Source organism: Anomaloglossus baeobatrachus, chromosome 1 (assembly GCF_048569485.1).
Source record: "Anomaloglossus baeobatrachus isolate aAnoBae1 chromosome 1, aAnoBae1.hap1, whole genome shotgun sequence".
Lineage (NCBI taxonomy): Eukaryota > Metazoa > Chordata > Amphibia > Anura > Aromobatidae > Anomaloglossus > Anomaloglossus baeobatrachus.
This window is the reverse complement of record NC_134353.1, coordinates 380,192,604-380,210,982: the sequence shown is the minus strand read 5'-3', so window position 1 is coordinate 380,210,982 and position 18,379 is coordinate 380,192,604. Positions and strand designations below refer to the sequence as shown.

Sequence of the window (18,379 nt, the reverse complement as noted above, 5' to 3'; positions counted from 1 at the left end):
CACCCCAGCATGGTAGTGCTCGCTCATCACTACTCGTTACAAATACGGAGCACCCCAGCATGGTAGTGCTCGCTCATCACTACTCGTTACAAGTACTGAGCACCCCAGCATGGTAGTGCTCGCTCATCACTACTCGTTACAAATACAAAGCACCCCAGCATGATAGTGCTCGCTCATCACTACTCGTTACAAGTACTGAGCACCCCAGCATGGTAGTGCTCGCTCATCACTACTCGTTACAAGTACTGAGCACCCCAGCATGGTAGTGCTCGCTCATCACTACTCGTTACAAATACGGAGCACCCCAGCATGATAGTGCTCGCTTATCACTACTCGTTACAAATACGGAGCACCCCAGCATGATAGTGCTCGCTCATCACTACTCGTTACAAGTACTGAGCACCCCAGCATGGTAGTGCTCGCTCATCACTACTCGTTACAAGTACTGAGCACCCCAGCATGGTAGTGCTCTCTCATCACTACTCGTTACAAGTACTGAGCACCCCAGCATGGTAGTGCTCGCTCATCACTACTCGTTACAAGTACTGAGCACCCCAGCATGGTAGTCCTCGCTCATCACTACTCGTTACAAGTACTGAGCACCCCAGCATGATAGTGCTTACTCATCACTACTTGATACAACTACTGAGCACCCATACATGGTGTTGCTCACTCATCACTGCTCGTTACAAGTACTGAGCACCCCAGCATGGTAGTGCTTGCTCATTACTACTCGTTACAATTACTGAGCACCCCAGCATGGTAGTGCTCGCTCATCACTACTCGTTACAAATACGGAGCACCCCAGCATGATAGTGCTCGCTCATCACTACTCGTTACAAGTACTGAGCACCCCAGCATGATAGTGCTCGCTCATCACTACTCGTTACAAGTACTGAGCACCCCAGCATGGTAGTGCTCGCTCATCACTACTCGTTACAAGTGCGGAGCACCCCAGCATGGTAGTGCTCGCTCATCACTACTCGTTACAAATACGGAGCACCCCAGCATGGTAGTGCTCGCTCATCACTACTCGTTACAAATACGGAGCACCCCAGCATGGTAGTGCTCGCTCATCACTACTCGTTACAAGTACTGAGCACCCCAGCATGGTAGTGCTCGCTCATCACTACTCGTTACAAATACAAAGCACCCCAGCATGATAGTGCTCGCTCATCACTACTCGTTACAAGTACTGAGCACCCCAGCATGGTAGTGCTCGCTCATCACTACTCGTTACAAGTACTGAGCACCCCAGCATGGTAGTGCTCGCTCATCACTACTCGTTACAAATACGGAGCACCCCAGCATGATAGTGCTCGCTTATCACTACTCGTTACAAATACGGAGCACCCCAGCATGATAGTGCTCGCTCATCACTACTCGTTACAAGTACTGAGCACCCCAGCATGGTAGTGCTCTCTCATCACTACTCGTTACAAGTACTGAGCACCCCAGCATGGTAGTGCTCTCTCATCACTACTCGTTACAAGTACTGAGCACCCCAGCATGGTAGTGCTCGCTCATCACTACTCGTTACAAGTACTGAGCACCCCAGCATGGTAGTGCTCGCTCATCACTACTCGTTACAAGTACTGAGCACCCCAGCATGATAGTGCTTACTCATCACTACTTGATACAACTACTGAGCACCCATACATGGTGTTGCTCACTCATCACTGCTCGTTACAAGTACTGAGCACCCCAGCATGGTAGTGCTTGCTCATTACTACTCGTTACAATTACTGAGCACCCCAGCATGGTAGTGCTCGCTCATCACTACTCGTTACAAATACGGAGCACCCCAGCATGATAGTGCTCGCTCATCACTACTCGTTACAAGTACTGAGCACCCCAGCATGGTAGTGCTCGCTCATCACTACTCGTTACAAGTGCGGAGCACCCCAGCATGGTAGTGCTCGCTCATCACTACTCGTTACAAATACGGAGCACCCCAGCATGGTAGTGCTCGCTCATCACTACTCGTTACAAATACGGAGCACCCCAGCATGGTAGTGCTCGCTCATCACTACTCGTTACAAGTACTGAGCACCCCAGCATGGTAGTGCTCGCTCATCACTACTCGTTACAAATACAAAGCACCCCAGCATGATAGTGCTCGCTCATCACTACTCGTTACAAGTACTGAGCACCCCAGCATGGTAGTGCTCGCTCATCACTACTCGTTACAAGTACTGAGCACCCCAGCATGGTAGTGCTCGCTCATCACTACTCGTTACAAATACGGAGCACCCCAGCATGATAGTGCTCGCTTATCACTACTCGTTACAAATACGGAGCACCCCAGCATGATAGTGCTCGCTCATCACTACTCGTTACAAGTACTGAGCACCCCAGCATGGTAGTGCTCGCTCATCACTACTCGTTACAAGTACTGAGCACCCCAGCATGGTAGTGCTCTCTCATCACTACTCGTTACAAGTACTGAGCACCCCAGCATGGTAGTGCTCGCTCATCACTACTCGTTACAAGTACTGAGCACCCCAGCATGATAGTGCTCGCTCATCACTACTCGTTACAAGTACTGAGCACCCCAGCATGGTAGTGCTCGCTCATCACTACTCGTTACAAATACGGAGCACCCCAGCATGATAGTGCTCGCTCATCACTACTCGTTACAAGTACTGAGCACCCCAGCATGGTAGTGCTCGCTCATCACTACTCGTTACAAGTGCGGAGCACCCCAGCATGGTAGTGCTCGCTCATCACTACTCGTTACAAATACGGAGCACCCCAGCATGGTAGTGCTCGCTCATCACTACTCGTTACAAATACGGAGCACCCCAGCATGGTAGTGCTCGCTCATCACTACTCGTTACAAGTACTGAGCACCCCAGCATGGTAGTGCTCGCTCATCACTACTCGTTACAAATACAAAGCACCCCAGCATGATAGTGCTCGCTCATCACTACTCGTTACAAGTACTGAGCACCCCAGCATGGTAGTGCTCGCTCATCACTACTCGTTACAAGTACTGAGCACCCCAGCATGGTAGTGCTCGCTCATCACTACTCGTTACAAATACGGAGCACCCCAGCATGATAGTGCTCGCTTATCACTACTCGTTACAAATACGGAGCACCCCAGCATGATAGTGCTCGCTCATCACTACTCGTTACAAGTACTGAGCACCCCAGCATGGTAGTGCTCGCTCATCACTACTCGTTACAAGTACTGAGCACCCCAGCATGGTAGTGCTCTCTCATCACTACTCGTTACAAGTACTGAGCACCCCAGCATGGTAGTGCTCGCTCATCACTACTCGTTACAAGTACTGAGCACCCCAGCATGATAGTGCTCGCTCATCACTACTCGTTACAAGTACTGAGCACCCCAGCATGGTAGTGCTCGCTCATCACTACTCGTTACAAATACGGAGCACCCCAGCATGGTAGTGCTCGCTCATCACTACTCGTTACAAGTACTGAGCACCCCAGCATGGTAGTGCTCGCTCATCACTACTCGTTACAAATACGGAGCACCCCAGCATGATAGTGCTCGCTCATCACTACTCGTTACAAGTACTGAGCACCCCAGCATGGTAGTGCTCGCTCATCACTACTCGTTACAAGTACTGAGCACCCCAGCATGGTAGTGCTCGCTCATCACTACTCGTTACAAGTACTGAGCACCCCAGCATGGTAGTGCTCGCTCATCACTACTCGTTACAAATACGGAGCACCCCAGCATGTTAGTGCTCGCTCATCACTAGTCATTATTCTTTCAGTGACCTGTTTTCCTTAGTGAGACTTTTCAGTACCAAGGTGCAGCACATGCGCAGATTGATAGTCTGGCTCTCACAATGTCATTAAGACATTATCACTGCCCTCTGGCAATGACGGCACGTCATTTCAGTGACCTGTCAGTCTGACACAGGGGGCAGGCAGCGGGAAGACACTAGACAGGGAGGGTAGGAGAGCTGTATGTGCAGGGCCCAAACCGCTGCACTTACAAGTCATTAGCATAAGATTTTATCTATGAATGTCTCTGAAACCACAAAATTAAAAAAACATTTCTATATGCAAGTTAAGGATTTATTCCGAATTCTAGTGCCTTTACAGACATGCCAGTACTTTGGGGTCTGATGAATGGTCCATTTAATAATCCTGTCCATTAACATTTTTTACATTGTCTCCTAATTAACTACCTAATGAGGTGCTGTTTACTCTGCTGTACTTCTAAACTTGGATGTCTGGATACATAGGCTTCCATTTACTAAGAAATTACCAAAAATGTTATTGACACTTCAGTAAACATGCTTATGATGAAGATTTTGACTCTCTTTTATATATATCTTTTGTTTTGTTTTAGCTTGTAAGTGAAAAAGTTGGAGGAGCAGAAGGGACTAAACTAGATGAAGACTTTAAGGAAATGGAAAAGGTAAGATATTTATTAATAAGAATAAAATGTAAAAAAATTATTAAAATTGGAAACTGTCCACCTAAATAACCTGATAGGAAAAGGGGCCTAATTTGATAAAAAGAAAGAACAGTCATCTGGAAGTCTTTACTTCTACATTGGAATGTCTCTTGTATACCAAAAGTATACACCAGACATGTGCAGCAAGCGCAGTGTAAACAGGCATAAAGTACCGTAATAGTCCGGAGACACTGCTGTTTGCCGTCACTATGCCGTGTATAGTTGTCATGAAAAGTCTTTGTGGATCTAGAGAGGACCTGTATTTAGATGCCTTATAAAAATCCCTGATCTCCCCTAACGCTACTGTTCTTTTCCATTTTAACACTATATGATCATAAAATGGTAGGGTTGGAAGAGACCTCAAGGGCCATCAGGTCCAACCCCCGTGCAAGTGCAGGTTTTCCTCAGTCGTCCCAGCTATACATTTCTCTGCTTGAAGATTGTGCGCTGTGACGCTCCATTGCAGAGATATTCATATTTGTTTCTCCTGGAGGACAATATGTGACATCTCTACTTGTAGTGTAACAGTGCATGTGTTTCAATATCTCATTCGCAGACACTGCCAATCACAGCTCGGTAACTAATCCAGCAGTCTGAGTTACTGCCGATCTGTCATTGCACTTTTCCCAGAGAAGACTCAAGAAACGCCCAGTTGCACTACAAGCAGAGATTTCACATACTGCGCTCTAAAACTAACAAATGTGCTTTTCTCTGCAATGAAGCGACCCACCGTAGAACGGAAGAGCAGGATAGTTGAAGGTCAGGAGGGATTTTTAACTCCTGGGCCATTTTTCTTCCAAATGTGATTACTTTTTTATTTTTCTGTCAATATAGCCATATGAGGGCTTGTTATTTTGTAGACGAGTTGTACTTTTAAATGACACCATTCATTCTGCTATATAGTTTACTGGAAAGCAGGGAAAAAACAAGTGCAATGAAATTGGAAAAAGTGTTTTGTTTTTCTTTTTTTTTTTACTTACTATGTTCATTATTTGGTAAACCTGACCTGGCAGTATGACTCTCCAGGTCAGTACAAGAACATAGGTACAAAACATGTATCTTTTTTTTTTTTACATTTTTTTTTTCCTCTTAATTTAAGTGATCAAAAAAATTGAGAAATTTGTTGAAAAGAATAATTTTGTTTTCATTGCGATTTTCTGAGACCCATAACGTTCTCATTTTTTGGGATCTGGGGCTGTGAGGGCTTATTTTTTGCATCGTGAGCTGATGGTTTTTATCACATTTTATTGCAATATGGCAGCGACCAAAAACCGTAATTCTGGCGTTTATGATATTTATTTTTCTCGTTATGCAGTTTACCGATCAGATTAATTTATTTTATATTTTGATAGAGAAGACTTTTAAGATACGTTTTGGAGATCTCCTTGGTCTTCGTGGTGGTGTTTGGTTTGTGGTGCCTCTTGCTTAACCTCATCACGACCAAGGACGTACATGTACATCCTTGGTTGTGTCCCTGACTTTGGTGCGAGCACATGCGCTGAGCTCATTCCTTTCACTGCACATATATATTGTATATTGGGAGCATAACACCCACGGTAGCACTTAATGCTGATGGGTGGGGTGCCTTAATGCTGATTTTATATACACACAAAATGGAGAAAAAATGGCTTGGGGTCTGATCGAAGCAGAGTGTGCAACACCTACTAACCATAGAGGCCAATATGTCCAGAGCTCATACGTACCAGTTTCCAAATCTCCATAGATCAGCTGACAGAGACCATTGCATATATGAACAAATAACCCTGGGGTGACTGAGCTGTACCCACCTCGACACATAAAAGTAAATTTTTTAACCTGATCCTAACGTTGTAAATGAGCTTTAAGCCTCTAATATAGGTTTCCATGGCTCAATCCTCTCACTGTCAAGTTGTCATGAGTTTTCCAGGCGTCTGATATTGATGGGGGCCCGAAACCTGACGTCCTCAATGATCTTTTTTTTTTTATTTGCTCCAGAGATGGAAATATTGAACGAAACTGAGCAGCACAATATTGTTCAGTGTAGGCACTATACATGCTGAGAAGTGGAGAAAAGGAATTTGCAGCACCTATGGTACTGGCAGAATGCTGATGAAAGGGAACCTCCAGCTCAGACTGAATAGAAATTTAGAGAAGGTGTACATGACTAGTTCTTTGACTTATTAAACTGGAGTTTCCACCAGAAGTACTTGTTATGGGAATGGGGGCATTCACACCGTTCTATTACTTTGATTTTTGGTGAAGTGATATGTTTGTATGTTTTTAAATTGTTTTACACAACTATTATCTATTTGTATTATGTTGTGTTCTTGCAGAAGGTGGACGTTACCACTAAAGCAGTTTCTGAAGTGCTAGCCAAGACCACTGAATATCTTCAACCAAACCCAGGTACCATATGCAACGTTTGTTGTGTTTGTAGAGAACCTGATATCACAAGTGACGTCTGTTTCAGTGACTCTTTGCAGGCCCCTTAAGTGTGAAGCTGCGCAGTTACTGTTATTTTCTATAAATAACCAATGCGTGTTACTTGTGTCAATGTATGCGGAGCCACAGCCAAGCCTGGAAACTGTCTTGCTAGGGACGGGGATATATCAAGCGAACTGCGAAAGAGAATCCCTGTGTCTAGGGAAGGGGGAGATAGTGACCTCTGCTGGTCCACGGGGTCACTCAACACACTAGATAGGTTCTACAGCTATGCGCCGAGCCGGATACCTTACCCTAGGTATCCCTAATGCTGGACCCTAAATCGGGAACGGGTGGCATAAGCTCTTTGTCAACCCCACTAAACACTAGAGGAAACTCAAGGAGAACACATAGGGGAAAATGCATGAACTACTTATCCACAGTTGACTCAGGTAGAAGTTCAGCAAAGTTTCATCCGTGATACCACAGTTCAGTCCAAGCCACCTGCTTGCAACCAGAGCTTGAATGAACAAAATAAAATCACTAGCACAAGTTCAGGGAAGATGGGAGCATTTAAGCACCAAGAGAAAGCTGATGGTAAGCAGCTGGATGGAAGGAGGGCTCCACTGGGGAAGAAATAAAAACCCAGCAGGAAAGCTACCTAATACAATGAATACTAACAACAGGAGCAATAGAAAGTCAGGGAGTATTTTGCGCAGCCAAACACTATGACCTTCTATTGCCAGAAACCACATGACTGTCTGTCACCCGTGACAGAAACCCTTGGATGTCTAATATCTCCTACATTTCTAGTGGTAACAGGTAGAGTGCAGTGATCAGTTCTAAGGAGAATGATTGGTTGGAAATAAAGTAATTTACTAAAGAAGTCATCTTCAGAAAACAAATGCGTCCTCTATTAGCAGATGTTCCTACAATGCCTTTTAGATGCTGGTGGAACCACCTAGGTTTTCCTCAGGGACTCAAAATAATATAGTAAAAAAAACAAACCTGCTTCTGGGATTCCAGCTTACACTGGCCTCTTACACTGTATAGGTTCCTGCAATGTTGGTGCTTGGGTCTCTCGGCACTGGCCTAACATTATTAGCTGCAGCTAGTCGGCGCTCATCCTTTACTGTTTCTTCAGTGTTTGGGGTGATTGTCCTGTTTCAAGACCCATGACCTAGGATGGAAACCCAGCTTTCTGACACTGGGCACTACCCAAAATCCTTTTGTAAGGTTCAGATTTCATGATGCCTTGCACAGTCAAGGTACCCAGTGCCAGAGGCAGTAAAACCACCCCAAAATATCTTTCAACCTCCACCATATTTGACTGTAAGTAGTGTTTTATGTTTTTTTGTAGGCCTCATTTCATTTTCGATAACTAGTAGAATGTTGTGCTTTACCAAACAGCTCTATCTTGGTCTCATCTGTCCTCAAGATGTTTTCACAGAAGGATTTTGACTTACTCATGTACATTTTGGGAAACTGGAGTCTACATTTTTTATGTCTTTGTAGTAGGGTTCTCCTGGGTCTCCTGAGACAGTGTTTCATTTAATTCAAATATCAACAGATAGTTTGCGCTGACTGTGATGCCCCCTGAGCCTGCAGGACAGCTTAAATTTCATTAGAACTTAATTGGGGCTGCTTATCTACCGTCTGGACTATCCTGCGTTGCAACCTTTAATCAATTTTTCTCTGTCATCTACACCCAGAGAGATTAGCTACAGTGCCATGGGTTGTAAACTTCCTGATTATGTTGGGCACCATGGTAAAAGAATCATAGAATGGTAGAGTTGGAAGGGACCTCAAGGGTCATCTGGTCCAACTCCCTGCACATACACGATTTCCTAAATCATCCCAGCTATATGCTTATCCAGTTTCTGCTTGAACAGTTCCTTTGATGGAGAGCTCACTACCTCCTGTGGTTGCCTCTTCCACTCTCTGACTGCCCTCACTGTCAGAAAGTTTTTCCTAATGTCTAATCTGAATCTCCTTCCTTTTAGTTTCATCCCATTGCTTCTTGTACTTCCTTGTGCTAATGAGAATAGGGTAGTCAACTTCTCTCCTTTTTAACTGATTTCAGGTGTGGTTTTCATATTGCCCACACCTGCTACTTGCCACAGGAGACTTTGAATGAGCATCAAATGCTTGAAACAAAGTTGTTTACCCACAATTTTGGAAAGGTGCCAACAATTTCGTCTGGCCCATTTTTGGGGTTTCATGTAAAATTATGTACAATTTGCCTTTTTCTCAGGTTTTTTTTTGTGTTCCATACAGACAAAGAAAACAAACATGTGTATAATAAAACCTGGGAAGTGGCAATAATTTTCTGGAAGAAAAACGTAATTTTCTGGAACAATTAAAAGGGTGCCAACACTTTTGGCCATGACTGTATATATCTTGTATTTTCCTGATTTGATATACGAGGGGCTGCTGATAAGTCTTTGGCTTTGTGATTTTTTTTGCTTCTATGGTAACGAATATTACATCATATGAAATCCTTATGTGTCTAATATATGTTTTCAAAATGTTGTGTTTGTTGCTTATGGCAACAGTGTTCTACGCACTCGGGAAAACAAAATAGCGGAGTCTAATGTGATATTCACAGCAGAGGAGTGATAAAATTCTTGTTTCTGCTAGGAAAGTCCGCGAAGGATATTCATGGTGATATGTCACAGACATTGGGGGATCAATGCTCTTCATATTCCACAGTTAAGAATTGGGTTGCCAAAATTAAAACGGGCCACTTCAGCATTAATGATGAGGAACGTCTCAGACGAACGAGAGTGTTGTTGTTCCGGAGATCGCCGATTTTGTGCACAACCTCATACTGTAGAATTGGCAAATTTCATCTAAAGCAAAAGCAGACATCAAGATTTCCCGTGAACGTGTTTGTGTCATTATCCATGAACATTTTGGCATGAGGAAGCTATCAGCAAAGTGGGTCACAAATGTTTGACAACAGATCAGAGAAGCATGCGAGTGAAAACTTCCCAGTCCATTTGTCAGTGTTTCCCGACTGATAAGAACTTCCTGGATCGACTGGTCACTATGGAGGAGACCTGGATTTATTTGTATGGCCCTGGAAAGAAGGAGCAGTCAAAAGAGTGGAGGCACAGTGGTTCTCCTTGTCCAAAGAAGTTAGGGAGCAAAACTCAGCCACTAATGGGTTGGCGTCTGTGTTCTGGGATAAGGAGGGTGTGCTGCTAGTGGACTACCTTCAAAAGGGTTCCACCATCAATGCAAAGAATTGCATTGAACTTTTGGACCAATTGAAGGCAGCTCTGAAGGCCAAAAGGCGCGGCAAGCTGTCCAAAGGAATCTTGCTCCTACAAGACAACGCCTCCGCTCACACTGCACAAGCGACAGAGCTGGGCTTCCAGCTGGTTGACCACCCACCTTATTCAACAGATCTAGCTCCTTCCAATTATCATCTGTTTCCAAACCTGAAGAAATACCTCAAGGGTACCAAATTTCACACCATTTCTGATGCCATTGCTGCTACGGATGCCTAATTTGAGGCACAACCGAAATCCTTCTTTTTGCTAGGCTTACAGAACTTGGAATACCAATGTAAGAAGTGTGCTGACATCAGTGGAGAGTATGTGGAATAGAGGTAAAGTATCATCATCCGATCTCGTTTGTTTCTGGGTAAAGCCAAAGACTTATCAGCAGCCCCTCGTATATGTACAGGGATATATTTATTTTAAAATATTTCTAATAAAATTAAGATACATTTTATCCTCTTGAAGTGTGACACATTATTTCTAAGGTTATATTTTGTTTGTGTACACTCAATTATCTACAGCCATGCTGTTTTGTGAATTTTTGATTTTGGAGTACGAAGAGAGCGGAGTCCACGTCTGCCATGACAACCCATTGCCTTCCTGGCCAAGGGGGCCCCAATGTGGTAAACTAGATGGGTCTAACTACTTAGATATTATGGTGGCCATTTACCAATGCACCTTGTAGGTGCCCCAAAAAGCTCTAGCATCTGTTGCAGCAGTTAAAGGCAGCTGTTAGCTGTATAATACCTCTGACTTTCACGATCTGTGTAACCGTATTTATTTGGTGGATAAAGGAAAGGGGGAAAGTTTACACATATAGGCTACACAGCATTTATTCCATTTGTCATTGTGGATTACATTTTCCAAAATCTTACCAATAAGAAGTGTAAATTAGCTGGCACTGTGAAGCTCACATCTTCATAGTATCATAGTTTTTGAAGGAAGATCTAAGCGGTACTTTGCACGTTGCGACATCGCTAGCAAATGCTAGCGATGCCGGGGGCAATAGCCCCCGCCCCCGTCGCACATGCGATATGTAGTGCGAGCTGCTGTAGCGAACATTATCGCTACGGCAGTTTCACACGCACATACCTGGTCGGCGACGTCGCTGTGACTGCCGAAGAATCCCTCCTTCAAGGAGGCAGTGCGTTTGGCATCACAGCGACGTCACCTCGACGTCACTAAGCGGCCGGCCAATAGAAGCGGAGGGGCGGAGATGAGCGGGATGTAAACATTAACATTACCGGTGGACGGCGGGCGCAGGTAAGGAGATGTTTGTCGCTCCTGCGGCTTCACACACAGCGATGTGTGGAGCTGGAGGAACGACAAACATCGTACCTGCGGACGCACCGACATTATGAAAATGAACGACGTGACACAGATCACCGATTTTTGACTGTTTCACGCTCGTTCATCTTCTCTCCTAGGCTTTACACGTTGCGACGTCGTTACCGGTGCCGGATGTGCGTCACTTTCGATTTGACCCCGACGATATCGCAGTAACGATGTCACAACGTGCAAAGTACCCCTAAGTCCATCGAGTTCAAACATTAGCCTAACATGTTCCAGAGGAAAGCAAATACCCCACAAGGCAGATGCCTTATGAGGTAAAAATTCCTTCCCAACCCCACATACAGCAATCAGACTAGTTCTCTGGAGCAACGTCCCATTAAATAATCTAGTGCCCATAACCTGTAATATTATATGTTTCAAGAAAGGCATCCAAGCTCTCGTTGAACTTTTGAAAGGAAATCAACCATTACATCATTGTGCAGAACGTTCCATAGTCTCACTGCTCTAACAGCAAAGAATCACCATCTGTGAGTATGATTACATCTTCTTTCCTCTAGATATGGAGGATGCCCTGTTGTCATCATCATTGCAGGCCTAAGTGTAAAAAAGATAATTAGAGAGATCTCTGTACTGTCCCCTCATATACTTGTACATTGTGATTAGATCGACCCTAAAGCTGGTGTCACACTAAACGACAGCGACAACGACGTCGCTGTTACGTCACCATTTTCGGTGACGTAACAGCGACCTTGTAAGTCGCTGTTATGATCGCTGCTTAGCTGTCAAACACAGCAGAAGCAGCGATCATAAGGTCGCTGTGCTACATGTTCAGAGAGCAGGGAGCCGCGCTTAGCGCTGGCTCCTTGCTCTCCTGCAGCACACATCGGGTTAATTAACCCGATGTGTGCTGCAGCTACATGTCACAGTGCAGAGAGCAGGGAGCCGCGCTTAGCGCTTGCTCCTTGCTCTCCTGCAGCACACATCGGGTTAATTAACCCGATGTGTGCTGCAGCTACATGTCACAGTGCAGAGAGCAGGGAGCCGCGCGCACTGCTTAGCGCTGGCTCCTTGCTCTCCTTGCTACAGTATACATCGGGTTAATTACCCGATGCGTACTGCAGCCACATGTCACAGTGCAGGAGCCGGCACTGGCAGCAAGAGCGGAGGCTGGTAACCAGCGTAAACATCGGGTAACCAGGGAAAGGTCTTCCCTTGGTTACCCGATGTTTACGCTGGTTACAGCTTACCGCAGCTGCCAGTGCCGGCTCCTGATCGCTTCATTTCGTCGCTCTCTCGCTGTCACACACAGCGATGTGTGTGTCACAGCGGGAGAGTGACGACCAAAAAATGAAGCTGGACATTCAGCAACGACCGGCGACCTCACAGCAGGGGCCAGGTCGTTGCTGGATGTCACACACAGCGACAGCGACGGGACGTCGCTGCAACGTCACAGAAAATGGTGACGTAGCAGCGACGTCGTTGTCGTCGTCGTTATGTGTGACACCAGCTTAAGCCTTCGTTTTTCCAAACTGAATGACCCGACGTATAATAACCTGTCCTGGTATTGCATTTCCCCATAATCTTAATAACCTTGGCTGCTTTTCTCTGCACCCGCTGTAGTTCAGCCATGTGCTTCTTATGCACCTGAGCCCAATATATTGTACACAGGTTGCAGTATTGACTTATATAAAAGAAAAACTATGTTCTCGTCATGAGCATCTATGCCTCTGTTAATACCGCCCTTTATTTTATTTGTCTTGGCAGCAGCTACATGGCACTGGTGATTAATGTTTCATTTGCCATCCACCCATACACCCAAGCCTGTTTCAGTGACAATTTAACCCAGTAATTTACAGTTTAGCACATAATTACGCATTCTATTTCGTCTACTCAACTCTTTGACTTTACATTTATATACATTAACCTTTAATTGCCTAATCCTCCAGCTTAGGCTGCTTTCACACTGTTTTTTTTAACATGCGTCATGAACTTTTTTTAACGCAAAAACGGATCCAGTGCAAATGCGTTTTCATTTCAATGCATTTGCAATGGACTCGCGTCAACCTGCGTTCACCTGCGTTTGCGTGCGTTATAGTGAGGATCCAGCGACTTGCAGTTTTTTAACTTTTTTCAAAAACGCTACTTGTAGCGTTTTTGAGCTGCATCCAAATACTGCAAATTGCTGGATCCTGACTAAACAGCATGCATATGCAGGTGAACGCTGGCATGCTGATAGACAGGATCCTGCTTGCTCTACTGAGCATGCCCAGAAACCAGCCTCGTGTGATCAGTCTCTCTCTCCCCCTCCCTCTCTCTCCCCCGCCTGAGAGCGGAGGACGCTCGTAACCAAGGTAAATATCGGGTAACCTCGGTCTTAGTTACCCGATGTTTATCTTGGTCACGTGTGCAGGCAGCCCTGCTCCTAGCAGCTGCAGACGCTCGTATCCAATGTAAATATCGCGTATCCAAGCAAGTAGCCCGATGTTTACCTTGGTTACGAGCCTCGGCAGCTGTCAGATGTCGGCTCCCAGTCTTTCACGTTCAGTTCCCCTCACTCCCGATCACATGACTCCAATGACCGCTCATAAACGTAAAGTGACAGGATCCTGCAAAATAACACATGCGTTTGCATGCGTTTTTCTTTGCAAAAACAGGATCCACTTTTGCAGCAAAAAAACGTTCATGACGCATGCTAAAAAAACGTAGAGTCAAAGCAGCCTTACATAAACCCCTCTGTAATAGTACATCATCCTACACTGTGTTGAAATTTTACTCTCTGTGCTCTTTACAAGGTAATTAATAATTTTTAAAAAGTGGGCCCAATACTGACCCCTGTGGTACCCATCTGTAACTGTGACCCAGTCCGAGTGTGTTCCATTAATAACCACCCTCTGTTTCCTATCATTCTTCCAGTTGTTAACCCGGTTACACATATCTGCCCCTAGCCCCATCACTCTCATGTTATGTGTCAACTTCACCCAGACAATATTTTAGGGGGCCAACACTATCATTTTTGAGTTTCTTACTGTTTATATAGTTGAAGAATATTTTTGGATTATTCATTCTTTCTTTCGCAATGAGTCTCTGTTTCAATGTTTGCTGCCTTTTTGTACTGTTTTATTTTTTTCTATAAGTATATAATGTCTTCCCACTACCCTCTTGCTTTGGTTCTCTAAACACTTTCTTGTTATCATTTAATTATACCCCTTACAGATCTATCTAGCCAGAGTGGTTTCCTCTTATTTCTAGGTTGTTTATTCCCATAGGGCACTGTACATATTGTGTACAGGTCCTATTCATGTTACTATAAAAGTGTGGTATTTGCTTTTTGCACTTTTATTTTCAAGGACATTGTCCCAGTTTATGGCATTGAGATCATTAGCTGTTGAAAATTAACCTTCCTGAAGTTTAGTGTCTTTGTAGCCTCCTTATTATACATTTCTTTGTCGCTCCATTGGGAGACCCAGACAATTGGGTATATAGCTACTGCCTCCGGAGGCCACACAAAGTATTACACTTAAAAGTGTAAGGCCCCTCCCCTTCTGGCTATACACCCTCCCTTGGGATCACGGGCTCCTCAGTTTTCATGCTTTGTGCGAAGGAAGCACACATACACGCATAGCTCCACTGTTTAGTCAGCAGCAGCTGCTGACTATGTCGGATGGAAGAAAAGAGGGCCCATAATAGGGCCCCCAGCATGCTCCCTTCTCACCCCACTCTTTGTCGGCGGTGCTTGTTAAGGTTGAGGTACCCATTGCGGGTACGGAGGCTGGAGCCCACATGCTGCATCCTTCCCCATCCCTCTTAGGGCTCTGGGTGAAGTGGGATTTTACCGGTCTCCAGGCACTGAGACCGTGCTCCATCCACAGCCCTGGAAAGCCTGCTGGAATGGAGCTGAGTATCGTCAGGGACAGGCCCTGCGACGTCAAGGTACTCTGTGTCCCCGCACATATCGCGCGCACACCGCAGCGTTGCTGGGTGTGTTAGTGCGCCGGGGACAACAGCGCTGCGCGCTGGTGCCAGTCCTATCTACAGCTTGGCTGAGAAGGGACATGTATTTGAAACTGCCGCGCGGCCGCCGCTGTCATTTTCGCTGCGGCGCGGCTGGGACTTGTGGTGCGCCGGGGACTTCCGCGCTGGCCGTGCATATATCACGGCCGCGCTTATTACTCGAGTCCCCGGCTTTTGCGGCCTAGTTTCGTTTCGTTCCCGCCCCCAGGCCTGCCAGTCAGGGGAAGGGCGGGACGCTGTGCAGAATGTCAGCACAGAGGGCTGGAGTCTGCTTTGCATACTCCAGCCCTCACACTGGGCACAGTGGGACACCAGTTTCCCGCACTTTTTCTGAGGACGCCCACGGTCCGCCCCTCTTCACAGGACGCCGGCAGCCATTCCTGCGTGCAGTCTGAGCTGGAGAGAGGAGACTGGGAGACCCAGACAAGGGATTCTGGTGCCCACACACCCGCTTTTCAGCGGGCGGTAAGCTGCCCTCAAGGGCTGACCCCCACTGGTGCCGAAGTGTATACTGTATTTTATGCTTGCAGCTTTACATTGCACTGTATGGTCGCTGGAGATTCTCTGCTATATACCCTCCTAGATTACTCAGAGGACACATCAGCATGTCGACCGCAAAAAGCAAAGGTGCCAAGGCACAGGCTTTCTATGCTGCTTGTACCGCATGTGGGGCTGTTCTACCGGCAGGTTCCACTGACCCCCACTGTGTGCAGTGCTCGGCCCCTGTGGCACTTGCTCGGCCGGGGCCTCTGCTGGAGGTGACCCAGGCAGAACCTCCTGTGAATACTGTCCAGGTGACAGGGACGGAGTTTGCAGTCTTTGCTGACAGATTGTCTGTGACTATGACTAAGATTCTTGAAACATTGCAGTCTAGACCAGTAACTCAGGCCATGGACACTGTTAACTCATTGCTCCCTGGTCCCCCTCAGTTGGAACAGCTCCGGGATCCGGGGGTGTCTCTTGCATCCCAGGGTGATGACTCTGACACGGACGCCAGTCCCAGACAGCCGAAGCGAGCTCGCTATGAGCGGCCTTCGACTTCATCACACTGGTCAGGGTCCCAGCAGGACTCTCTGTATGATGAGGCGGACATAGCTGATCAGGATTCTGATCCTGAGACCGCTCTCAATTTGGATACACCAGATGGTGACGCCATAGTGAATGATCTTATAGCGTCCATCAATAAAATGTTGGACATTTCTCCCCCTGCTCCTCAGATAGAGGAGACAGCTTCACAGCAGGAGAAATTCCATTTCAGGTATCCCAAGCGTAAATTAAGTGTATTTCTGGACCACTCTGACTTTAGAGACGCAATCCAGAAACATCACGCTTATCCGGATAAGCGTTTTTCCAAGCGGCTCAAGGACACACGTTATCCTTTTCCCCCGGACGTGGTTAAGGGCTGGACCCAGTGTCCCAAGGTGGATCCTCCAATCTCCAGGCTTGCAGCTAGATCCTTAGTTGCAGTGGAAGATGGGGCGGCACTTAAAGATGCCACTGACAGGCAGATGGAGCTCTGGTTGAAATCCATCTATGAAGCTATCGGCGCTTCGTTTGCTCCAGCATTCGCAGCCGTATGGGCACTCCAAGCTATTTCAGCTGGTCTTGCACAGATTGACACGGTCACACGTACATCTGCTCCGCAGGTGGCACCCTTAACCTCTCAAATGTCTGCTTTTGCGTCTTACGCGATTAATGCTGTCCTAGACTCTACGAGCCGTACGGCAGTGGCATCTGCCAACTCCGTCGTTTTACGCAGAGCCTTGTGGTTAAGAGAATGGAAGGCAGATTCTGCTTCCAAAAAGTGTTTAACCAGTTTGCCATTTTCTCGTGACCGACTGTTTGGGGAGCGCTTAGATGAAATCATTAAACACTCCAAGGGTAAAGATTCATCTTTACCTCAACCCAGACAAAATAAACCCCAACAGAGGAGAGGACAGTCGGGGTTTCGGTCCTTTCGAGGCTCAGGCAGGTCCCAATTCTCCTCGTCCAAGAGGACTCAAAAGGATCAGAGGAGCTCAGATTCTTGGCGTACTCAGTCACGCCCAAAAAAGACAGCCGGAAGACCCGCTACCAAGGCGGCTTCCTCATGACTTTCGGCCTCCTCTCTCCGCATCCTCGGTCGGTGGCAGGCTCTCCCGCTTTGGCGACATTTGGCTGCCACAGGTCACAGACCGTTGGGTGAGAGACATTCTGTCTCACGGGTACAGGATAGAGTTCAGCTCTCGTCCTCCAACTCGCTTTTTCAGAACTTCTCCACCTCCCGACCGAGCCGAGGCTCTGCGGCTAGCGGTGTCCACTCTAAAAGCGGAAGGAGTGGTGACCCCCGTTCCTCTTCAGGAACAAGGTCACGGTTTTTACTCCAACTTGTTTGTGGTGCCAAAAAAGGACGGGTCATTCCGTCCCGTTCTGGATCTAAAACTGCTCAACAAGCACGTAAAAACCAGGCGGTTCCGGATGGAATCCCTTCGCTCCGTCATCGCCTCAATGTCTCAAGGAGATTTCCTAGCATCTATAGACATCAGGGATGCTTATCTCCACGTGCCGATTGCTCCAGAGCACCAGCATTTTCTACGCTTTGTTCTAGGAGACGAACACCTTCAGTTCGTAGCTCTGCCTTTCGGGCTGGCGACAGCTCCACGTGTCTTCACCAAAGTCATGGCAGTAGTAGTAGCAGTCCTGCACTCTCAAGGTCACTCTGTGATCCCGTATTTGGACGATCTACTTGTCAAGGCACCCTCTCAAGAGGCATGCCAACACAGCCTGAACGTTGCGCTGGAGACTCTCCAGAGTTTCGGGTGGATCATCAACTTTTCAAAGTCAAATCTGACTCTGACCCAATCGCTAACATACCTTGGCATGGAGTTTCATACTCTCTCAGCGATAGTGAAGCTTCCGCTGGACAAACAGCGTTCACTACAGACAGGGGTGCAATCTCTCCTTCAAGG

The 18,379-nt window shown here is 46.6% G+C and overlaps 1 protein-coding gene across 1 annotated transcript in view; it reads left to right on the top strand.

Moving 5' to 3' along the window:
• The window catches only part of SH3GL1 (SH3 domain containing GRB2 like 1, endophilin A2), a 1,238,645-nt gene that overhangs the window by 1,178,154 nt on the left and 42,112 nt on the right, over positions 1–18,379 (top strand). The window contains exons 2-3 of the mRNA XM_075352515.1: positions 4,333–4,401; positions 6,753–6,825. Coding sequence (XP_075208630.1) covers positions 4,333–4,401; positions 6,753–6,825 — 142 coding nt within the window. The remainder of the gene's footprint in view (positions 1–4,332; positions 4,402–6,752; positions 6,826–18,379) is intronic.